Source organism: Lathyrus oleraceus, chromosome 7, assembly GCF_024323335.1.
Source record: "Lathyrus oleraceus cultivar Zhongwan6 chromosome 7, CAAS_Psat_ZW6_1.0, whole genome shotgun sequence".
Lineage (NCBI taxonomy): Eukaryota > Viridiplantae > Streptophyta > Magnoliopsida > Fabales > Fabaceae > Lathyrus > Lathyrus oleraceus.
The window spans coordinates 188,216,719-188,227,897 of NC_066585.1; the positions used below are offsets into that span (position 1 = coordinate 188,216,719).

The window sequence follows — 11,179 nt, forward strand, 5'->3', positions numbered from 1 at the left end:
TCAATCACTCTATAATTTTCTCTCAATTTATCATCATTTGTCAAGTAACTTGTGATATAGGTTTTCCAACATATTGGTATCAAGAGCACTGGTCCGGTCCTCAATCTCTAGCCATGGCGAATGAAAACACTACCTCTAACCAATTCCAAGTCAATCTACCAATTTCTAATGGAGAAAACTATGATAGATGGTGTGCACAGACGAAAGTCATCATATTTAAACATGTGCTTGAAATCGTGAATGATGGTTTCTCGGCATTTGAGGCAAATGCTAATGAGGCACAAAGGTTTTCTCATCGTGAAATGAGCAAGAAAGATGGGAAATGCTTGTTCTTGATCCATCAATGTGTAGATTTAAATATCTTTGAGAAGATTATCGAGCAAGAACTAGAGCTTCATCAATCATACTGAATGACTACGAGAGATTTTCTGATCAAGCAACCAGGGAAAATGGTGAGTTGATTGAAGAAGCATTGATGGTTGAGTCAGAACCAATTAATCATTTGCAAGCTCTGCAGGATGAGAATTGAAATGCTGAAATGATTGAGAAACTAAAGGCCATTAAAAGCAATTATAACTCAAGGCCAAACATGGGAGTTGGTTGAGAACTCAAGTAAGAGAGTAAATTATGTAAGGTGGGCTACAAACTGAAGTTGAAATCAGGTGGTGAAATTGCCAAGTATAAAGCAATGTTGGTTGCAAAAGGCTTTCTTCAAAGGTTTATAGTAGATTTTAATGAAATTTATGCACATGTGGTTAGGGTTGAAACAATCAGATAGATTGATTGTGGCCATAACAGATTACAAAGGTTGGAAGATGCACCAACTTGATGTGAAATTTATATTTTTCAATAAACCTTTAGAGGAAGGAGTTTATATGAAGTAACCACCATGTTTTGAACTATAAGAGAATGAGAAGCATGACAAATCTGAATCAAATCTGAATTAGGAAAGGATTATAGTTAATTCAGTTTGTTTTAATAATATACCCAGGAGTATATCATAATCCTGGACGGATATATCGGTTTTAATTAAACAAATTACTTTAAGAATATATTCGGCAAGTATATCATATATCAAGACGGACATATCGGTTTTATTTTAGACAATTTATTTTAATTTTGATTTAGGTGACTAGTGTGTCTATAAATATCACCATCCATTGTAATTGAAAGAATAACACAAATACACAATACACAGTGATCTATTTTCCCTGGATAACTATCTAATTTTCTCTCAAATTATCACGTGTCAAATAACCTAAGATACAAATTCCCTATTTACTTCCAAAGTTGAAGGAACATTTTCAGATTTCTATGAGGTACTTCTCTACCCATTAGGGTGGGAGAAGTAATCCCAAAAATTCAGTGAAAACATTGATATATTTGAATTTCTTTAGACACTTTTCGGATCATTCTCAACTTAAAATGCTTTTTTTTTTGGTACGACAAAGTTTAAGAAATTGTGTATTTTAAAAAATTAAGAATAGTTAAGCTAAGAACCATAAGAAAAACACATAAGAAAATCAAGTATTTTCCATTATATATGCAAAACTTAGATCAGCCTACGGCCAAACAATGAACAATTAGACAATGAAACATTGTTTTACACCGGACTCGTACAAGTCGACCGCAAAAACCTTAAGGAATTTTATTCCGAGGATCCACTTCCAGACTGATTATTGAAACTATCATCGTCCTTGAAGTCCTCCATCTTTGAATCATAACAGAAACTCCAAACTGAGACACAGTTTTCACGACCTACATTAAACACAACCTATATTATCAATAAATTCCAGTAAACATGTACCACAAATATCACTATATATGTTTCTCAGAATTTCCTGAAATCTATTTAAAGAGAATTTGAAATAAGGTTCCCGCTGTTAAACTCGTGTTATATCAGGCCAATATTGAGTCTAGATAAAGATGAAATAAAATTGCAGAAAACCCCCCAAAAATGAAATATATTGATTCAAGATCAAAGATACCACTCAAACGCAAATCTCCATCGCCATCGCCATCGCCATCATCTGGCATTACAAATCTCCGATGGCCTGAGGATGACACAGCATGGGGAAGAAATGGATGGAAAGAGAAGCCGTTCACCGTGTCTGCACAACAAACAGAACAAAAGAAAGCTATTTTTATTTATGAAAAATGGAAAATATCTACACAAAATCGACTGCCAACTAGCTGGTCAGTGGTCACTAACTCAATATAACATATTACAAATATTATTCATAATGAAAGAAACTCTTCATGGAAAAAGGGTCTCACACTCCCCTCTTTTGATGTCAGCCCAACATGTAAAAGATTTAAGAGTACATGTAAATAAATGTGTCAAAATCTTGCCGCTTTATATTATATGGGAATTACATTTTAGCAGATGATCGAAAATATAGAGGAGAGGAAGAGGGAAAAGCACGTAGGATGCACATTCGCAAAGTACAGGAAAAAGAAGAAAAATAAACTACAATGAATAGGCAATTGTTATGATTTAGAGATATGATTGCAGCAGCAGCAGAACTATAAAATTTTAGAGTTTGACCTAAGCAATAGTGGAAGATAAAGTAAAATCGAAGTATTAAGGAAATATGAACAGAATAAACATATTAGAGAGGTTCTAAATGAAACAGAATACTTTAAGAAACCAACAGATCAGATAAGGGTGACAAATTCAAAATATTTCATATTAAAACAAGACTGAGATAAAATATAACCACCGGCACTTTCAGAGAGTTCAGGACTTCAGTACCTAGTGCGGCCTCAAAACTTGACACCCACTGCCCAGTTTGAAGATCGTAAATATGCACTAAACCATCCTGAAACCAAAATTGCAAACAAAGTGTTTAGAAACATAAAATGGATATTGATTGAACATCAACGGCTTTGCTAGACAAAAAAACAAGAAAACAGATACCTGCCCCCCTGTACCAAGATGCTGTCCTGAAGGGTCGATATCAAACAGTATCCGCTGATTGGTGTTTTCCGCCGATCTGTATAACCTAATAACACAGAACATACATTCAATCATCTCAGCTATCACCATGTTCACTTATGGAATAAAGAACAAATGCCTTACAGAAATATATAACTCACAACAGACCAGTTGGAGCCAGTGGAGCCAAGGTTTCATAGCAAAGTACAAAACTATAATAGCAAATATCAACTTAGCCATCCAAAAACACAGATCTTTCGATTGAATTTGACACACATCAGCAGTTACTAATTAGTATGAGAATTTAGCTTTACATCCACATGTTCTACTAAGTAGCAGCTGCCAGCTACCATAGGGAATCCAATCCTTAATTTTTAGGGCATTATTGTAGAGTATGTTGTACTTTTGTCATTCTTTTGAAATATAACTTTTGAGTCAGTTTTGTATATTAGAAAAGTAAGACTTCATACTTCCTTCAATTCACATAAAGAAAACAGACAAAAAAAGAGTCAAATGAGGCGAGAGAATAGTACTTGTAGACACAATCGACAGTATTGCGCACATCCCAGCAGAGTATATAAGGGTCCTTCAAGAAATTTGAATGTCAGAGATTGGTTAAAATCATATATGATGCAAAACTGTGTTAAGATACAACCATGAAAGGGGGCACCCAACATCAGAGATATTAATATTATGGTTGAACTTAGAGCCAAAATAATAATAGTGTGATATATAGAGCTGTCTGTAATCCAGATAAAGGAAATTTGCAAATTTTACCTTCCGGCCTCCGGTATATAAATAATTACCATCTTTGGAAAACTGGACCTGAAGGAGGGGAAATTTTAGTCTGTGCTAGGTATTATAATGAGAATCAATCGTGTACAAATTACAAGCAATCTTACTTACATGTGTAACTCCTCCTTCTTGACCGTGCAAAACATACAAAAGCTCCATGTTATCTTCCGTATAAAGAGCAGTAGTTTGGCTATAAGAACCCAAAGCCAGCATCCCAGTATGAGACGGAGAAAAAGCCAATGCAGATATAATACCTGCATTAATATAGACTAAATTATGAGTCTGTTTGCGTTAGAGAATTTTCTGCAAATTTTTTATAGCTATCATAATAGCAATTTAATAGCCCTATCAGAAAATTACCTGTTTGGCCTTCTTTTTTATCTTTTTTTACTGTTGAATGCAATGCAAAATCTCTACCAGGGCGATGTAAATCAAAAATCCTAATACATTTGTTGTATCCGGCAAATATCCTGTGAGAAAATGCAAGATCTTAAGGTTCTTCATCGCCTGTTGATGACCAATCCAATCAAAGTAAACCAAAAATAATACAACATTTTGAAAAACAAGAACCAGATGTAAACTCAGACACACATAGACAGGAATCTCAAGGTTGTTCCATGACATATCTTACAAAATCTTAATAATGTCAGCTAACTAAAGAATATTTACTTACTTTCCAATAGCAGTTTGAACACCAAAACACAAGGGACAATGGTATCTTTAACTATTTAAGTATCCATAAAAAAATTTATGAATGCTCGTGGGAGGAAAAACTTGGTACATGAAGTAAATGTTATCAAATAAATATTGCACTATGTGATTAGAAAGTGCCAACTTCTGGTGCATGAAAAGAAACAAGTTCCTTACTTAGTTCCAGCAGGATTAAAAGCAACAGAAAAGGCAGCAGTAATTTCATCCATAGCATCATATGCCCGATATGTGCAGCGTAACTGCAAGTCTCATCGTAAAAAATGGTCAGAAAACATAATAGCAATTTGGAAACCACAATGCGTTTACAAAGCTGCTGATAAAAACATCGGCGCTCAACCCATAAAGAACAGACACTTTAAAGAGCAAAGCTATATCCCTGATCAAACTATGCTGAAACTGCCACCATACAAATCTAACACCTCAAAATGCTACTCCTACTTTCAATTTTGGAATAAAGAATATTGAATTTCAGGCTTAACCACGCAAAGCTAATGTCAATTACTTCGACTTTTAAACTATCTACGCGTCAAATAAGTTAACTACCTGGCCTGATGTAGCATCCCATAGATGTATAGGATGATCACGAGTAGTAGTCGCGAAAACGTTGGTCACCGGATCTGAAACATTCATTAACAATCATCAAAGAATACAATACTTAAGCCACTCTCTCCATCCAACAAAGAAATCGATACAAATATTTCGAGACAAAAGAAAGACCTGCGCCAGACATGTAAGGATACCAACAGAAATCATGTATAGACTCTCCTTCACTCATGACTAGACTCGCGCCATAGGAATCTACAAAACCAATAAATAACAACAATAATAATAACAGGAAACAATAATTTGAATGCAAATAAGGATTCGCGGTGAACGAGCTTGCCTTCATCGTCGGAAGTATTTATCGGAATCTCACAATCAGAGCCTGGTCTGAGAATCAAAGAGAAGTAAATGAATTGCATGATGTTACAATGGAATGAGTAAAAGTAAAATAGATTGTAAAATTTGTAAAGAAGAAGCTTACAGCGTGAAGAGTCGGAGAGTGTTGTCGTCGGAGGTGGTGAGAAAAGAGGAACCATCCGGTGACCATTTAACGGCTTTGAGAAAATTGTTAGGGTTAGTGGGAGTGATGAACTGGCGGTGGAAATGGTAGGCTCTATGAGGAGTGACATCGAAGCGAAGAACAGGACAGGAGTAGTGTTGGACTTCATTGGGAATAGAGGCATCATTGGGTTCTAATTGAACTACCTCTTCTTCTCCCATTTTTATTACTGCTGCTCAAATCACGCTGAAGCTGGAAACTGGACTTGAACTGTAAGCGCCAAAACTCCCTCTCTTCTTCCTTTTCTTCTTAGCGGCGATTTTATTTTAACTAAATCACATGAAGGCCCTTATTCTTTTACAAACATAAAGGTGTTCTTAATTCATCTTGTATTTTAAAATTTGATATATTAATATAAAACATTATACTAATAATTTATGTAAAATGAAATATATTCTGTAATTAAAATTTTATAAATGTACCGTGAAGTGAGTTTAATTGGAAACTATGCAGAGATAAATATAAATATGTGGAACAAATTCTTACCTATAATTTTTTTAATCAACCAAGTGAATACTTGTGGTGGTCTTAGTATTTTAATTTTAATTTGAAAGGAGTCAAACATATCAAAATCAATTTATAAATTTATCAATCAAATGTAGAACCAAATATAAATAAAGTTCATGAAAATCACTACGATGGGATATTAAGGATTTGAATTGTGTAACATGAAATTACGATTTTAAGATAGAAAGGATAATATACTGATCATTCGGAAGAACATGAATACATTTCATATTAGGGAAGAACATGAATACATTTCATATTAGGGAACAAGAAATTGTTAAGGGTTTAACTAAAGATATTTTTCGAAATAAAGTAAGAGTGATAGAAACTCTTCTTTTGATTAATAATGATCAACACAGAGTTTTACATAGTTACAAATGCATACTCTTCTTATTGTACACTCTATCATAGCATAACATTGCTTGTGATCTAAGTAACAAACTAATATCTAACTATTAGACTTCAATAGTCTTGTTTCAATCTCTTGTTGCCTTGATGTAATAGATCTAATTCCCCAACGGGGACGACAAATACTGAAAGCGAAATAGTGAGTGGTTTTTCATGATAATTTATCAATGTTACAAATCAATCTGTTATGGTGAGTGGTGATTGAGAATCACAGGGAATAATACAACCAAACTATTTTTGGCACTAGTACAAATGCAGAGGTTTCTTCCAAAGAAGCTAATAAAATCAGAGTACTATGAGCTTCTCAAATATGCATCATTCTTATGACTTGAATACATGGGAAGATCAAGAGCTCTCTCGGCAACTCTGCGATCTTCATGAATCTTGGCAATCAAGCTTTCAAGGGATGGAAAATTTTCCTGCAATGCACAGTGCCCGATTTTAAGAGAAATTCAAAAGATGAAGAGCAAGACAAGACAAGCATGATGCAGAAATGTTGTAGGCAGCTCTACCTCAGGACGTATGTAACCAACTATAACCAGCCGCAGTTCTTCCCCATAGAAATCCTCGCTGAATTCATGAAGCAACCATGGTTCCTAAAGGAAAAAACATATATATTATATGAAAATTCTGAGGCAAATAGTTATAGCGGAGGTTTAAAATAAACAACTTACTATAGTCTTTTCTTTGTTGCTGAAATATGGATTCCAACCAATGCTCATCACCATTTTAAAAATACCTCTTGCTGATAATCCAGCCCAACCAAAATAAACTCCTGCGGGATGCTCTGAAAGGAGATCTGAATAGTCCTTTGTCGATAAATTAGCTGAAAAAATAGTGCACCAATACCCTTAGACTCTGTTTGGGAGTTCGGGGAGAGGGATAGGGATTTGGAGGAAGAGGTGTAGAGAAAAAAATAGATAAATCTTTTAACTTTTTTTGATAGCACAAGAAAACAAGCAATAACTAAATATAATTGTGATAAACCTCAGGGCATCATTTTGAATTAGCCATCTTTTGGCTCCTCTACAATTCAGCTTCATGCCATATAGCACAAGAAAATGGTGAAAATTGAAAACGAACCTGTAGGAATACCGAGTACTTTCGACCCACGACCAAAACCCTTGATGACAGGACCGCCAATATACCAAGGATCTACAGGCAAAGTTCCCTCCACCCCTGCAATAATTTATAATACTAGTTTAAATGAAATGTTATACCAATAAACGAAATGCACAAACACAATAAGGTATTCAGGATTTACAATCGGTAAATGGTGGTAGACCCCATTTTTCAAGTTGCAAATCAAGTAGGGAATTTATCACCTCATCTGCTGCAGTAAAGAGATGAGACTGTTTCGGGAGTGATGGTACTGCAACCACCTCCATTTCAGCAGCCTTACCAGCAGTAACACCAGGTCTGAAGTAGCCAAGTAGATAGTTTTTAGAAAAAATATATGGGGCAGATATGATTAAGAGAAAAATCAACAATTTTAAAGAAGTTTATTTTTTGAAGTGTAACGAATGATAGGAAAAAACTTTCAACATAATGTTTAACCATTAAAGAAGGCTTGAATCTGGTACATAAATCAAACAAAGTTAGAACAAAAGGACACTCACAAAGAGTCTTCAATCACAAGACAGCTGGAAGGCTCCATGCATAACCTCCTAGCAGCTTCAAAGAATCTGATGCGATAAATCACAATTTGAAGTTTTCAGAAGAAAATAATCTTACTTGTATAGTAGACAAGTAACCCTCAGTATTCAAGGATAAACAAAACATTTTTTAGCATCTCACATATCAGGGGAAGGTTTCGCTGTTCGAACTTCGTCTCCCCCAATTATGACAGAGAAAGAATCTTTCCATCCTACATGGAAAGAATATAAACTAAGAAACTAGCTCATACATTCATTATCACAGACAATGACAAAAGCAATACAAGAAGACTAAGGTTTCTGAAATAAATTAACACCGTCGTGAAAGGATATTTTGGCATCAATGCTTTCCCTGGGAGAGTTTGATGCTAAGACCATTGGAACTCCATTGCTCTTCAAATGTTTAATCAACCGGTTGGCACCAGGGAGTGCTTTAATATTGCACCACCTAAAATGAGAATCACCCAAAAACTTCAGAGAAAAATTCCCTCATTACTTTGAAATGCAACAAGTTCAATTGGATTGACCAACCAAGTAACTGGGTGTGAAGGCACACTTACGGACAAATGAATATTTACTTGCATATCCAATATGAAACATGATACAAAAAGGTTTCCAATTGTAACAAATATCATATCTGACCATAAACTAGTTGTTTCGGGGCAAATTTACTAGATATTTGATCCAATATGTTAATAAATTTTCCAAGGTAAAGAGGATTGAATATGGTTCCTATAAAATAAGGATTAACTTTATTCAGAAGAGTGGGTAGTTATAGCCAGTAATTTGAGAAATCAACAATTTTTAGATTGTAATCACATTCTTAAGTATAGTTGTTAGGAACCTCGACTCAGCAATCAACGATGCTATTTAGAAACAATGTTTTGTTTTAATTGGAACAATGAATAAGAAATTAAGTCAGTTACGATACTACAATATTGGTTTAGCAAACTTATACACATTAATTGCTTAGAGTTAAGCTCCTACAAAGGAAGAGTCTATTAACAAAAGCTAATCCCCTTAAAAATTAGAAAACAATATAACAGAATCCTACGAAAAGATAAAGACAAAACAGAGATATTAATTCCAACAACCCTGAACAAACTTGAACTGGCATGTCTTAGCTTAATCAGGCCTCATACTTGAGAGACTGTGAACTGGAATGACCGCTTGGTCCCAAAAAGGCCGGCCCATAGCATGCCCAGCCCAGAAGTAACACGAGAGGAGATTGGGCACGAAAGGGCGGCATCATGTGAGCTCGCTTGGCCCGGCCCAATGCACTTTGGGTATGGATTGTCCGGTTCAGCCCAAGCGCACAAAGACGCGTCAACACGCGTGCAAGGAAAGGTAACCGCAACACCGTCTGTCCAAGTGTAAAATTGCGCCCCCTATTAAAGAGGGAGACTAGTTCCTCCTATTAGAACCGGTTCTTTAGCAACTGCTTGACCTAAGGGTTAAACCTATAAATATGTCAACTACATGGTTGGGAAAGGGATCACTTTCTAGATAATCAGAATCTAAATAAAGCCCTCTTGCACTCCATAACGCAAACAGGGTTCACACTATTGTACTTAGTACAAGTACAAACTAAAACTGCATAGCTGATTATTCTGGGTCAGGGGTCTAGCAATGACAAACTATGAAGTTATTCAGAGTAAAAAAAGATAATTACTGATCAGAGAATAGCGGCGAAATCTCAGAAATAAATTCAATTGGCGAGCAAGGAAGTCCATAATCTTCAACAACGGCAGAAGCAGCTTCAAAAGGCGTCTTCCCCGCAATTTGAAGGGTTTCTCTTCCATCCCATTCTTTACCATACTTTCCTAACGAAACCTTCAAAACATTGCAAACGATGCCATCTGTTATCATTCAAACCACAATCCAGATTGTTAATGAAACAACCAACACAGATAAAACCCAACCAGGAAATACATTAGCAGTTGCAGATAGATATTTGATACTGTTATGAAATGAGAAATGATAAAAAAATTCTACCTGTGTTGAGCAACGTGCCATCCAAATCAAGAATAACGCATTTAATCGATTTTCTTAAAGGATTTGCAACAGACATTTTTGAACTCGAATTGATATCTGCAAAAAAAGAAAATGAAAATTTTAGATAGTTGTTGGTTGAATTGAAGTAAGGGGGGGCACCGGGTCTGATGACAGAGAGCAACGTTTTGAGTTTGGGAGGAGATAGCAGCGTTTTGATGAATTGGACTAGTTGGACCGTGGTAGGTGTTTGGGTACGTAATTTTAAAGGATTTCTTTATTTGATACCAAAGCAAAAAAGGTTTGTTATTTGGATCTAGAATCTAGATCCGATCAATATTCAGATCAATTTAACTGTTTAGATCATATAGGGACACTGCCTATGGCGCAGAAAAATTCCTAAATAAGCAATTTTCTATCAAGAAGACGTGTCAATGCCAATTACATGCACTCATGGTCTGGTCTAAAGAGCCATTGTCTATGCATACTTATAAGAGTAGTCAATGTGGCACCAAGGGCAGATTTATATGGGGTGGAAGAGAGCTATGACACCCTTCACATCATGTGCTTGCATAAGATTGTGAGTTTGACTCTAATTCCATCCTATGTATTTTTTAATTATTTTAGAATTTTTTTTAAAAATGATTATTTTTAAACAAGATTGGATTTAGGAATTTTATCTCTTTTTAACTATTTCTAATTTTTAGATTATATATGAATTTCATAATTATTATATTTTGTTTCTTTCATTATTTATAAATTTAAATTAAGATTCAATTTTTTATCACGGTTAAATACATAGATCTATAAGGACGAAATACCATCCATTTACATATTTTTATATAGATTGGTGGTTTATATTTCTTTAATCAAAATAGTAAAGTGGAACTCCCTCCATTCTCTTTTATAAATAAATTAGTAATAATCCCGTCCCTACGTTTGAGATATATTTTTTTATATAATTTATAATTTTGAATACGTATTTATTTATAAAATATAATAAAAATAAAATATTGAAAAAATAAAAAACAAATTTCATTAAACTGAAATTAAATATTAATATATGATGAA

General features: G+C 34.7%; 2 protein-coding genes across 3 annotated transcripts; both read right to left on the reverse strand.

Moving 5' to 3' along the window:
• Window positions 1-1,515: 1,515 nt before the first annotated feature.
• Window positions 1,516-5,865, reverse strand: LOC127100501 (uncharacterized). The gene is made up of 13 exons (XM_051037713.1): window positions 5,469-5,865; window positions 5,328-5,374; window positions 5,162-5,242; window positions 4,988-5,061; window positions 4,601-4,683; window positions 4,094-4,203; window positions 3,845-3,987; window positions 3,716-3,763; window positions 3,472-3,524; window positions 2,921-3,005; window positions 2,756-2,822; window positions 1,989-2,111; window positions 1,516-1,758 (listed from the first exon to the last, which is right to left on the reverse strand). Exons 1-13 carry the CDS (start codon window positions 5,705-5,707, stop codon window positions 1,649-1,651), a joined length of 1,263 nt encoding a protein of 420 aa, XP_050893670.1. The 5' UTR covers window positions 5,708-5,865; the 3' UTR covers window positions 1,516-1,648.
• Window positions 5,866-6,587: 722 nt separating this feature from the next.
• On the reverse strand, window positions 6,588-10,673 carry LOC127100502 (bifunctional riboflavin kinase/FMN phosphatase). 2 transcript variants are annotated; one of them, XM_051037714.1, is made up of 11 exons: window positions 10,554-10,673; window positions 10,112-10,207; window positions 9,789-9,975; window positions 8,434-8,564; window positions 8,259-8,328; window positions 8,081-8,146; window positions 7,726-7,880; window positions 7,545-7,640; window positions 7,136-7,287; window positions 6,974-7,057; window positions 6,588-6,880 (listed from the first exon to the last, which is right to left on the reverse strand). In XM_051037714.1, the coding sequence occupies exons 1-11, from the start codon at window positions 10,561-10,563 to the stop codon at window positions 6,755-6,757; spliced, it is 1,173 nt and encodes a 390-aa protein (XP_050893671.1). In that variant the 5' UTR covers window positions 10,564-10,673; the 3' UTR covers window positions 6,588-6,754. The 2 variants fall into 2 exon arrangements, with proteins under 2 accessions (XP_050893671.1, XP_050893672.1); XM_051037715.1 differs by having other exon boundaries at window positions 9,789-9,949; window positions 10,112-10,604.
• Window positions 10,674-11,179: the final 506 nt, after the last annotated feature.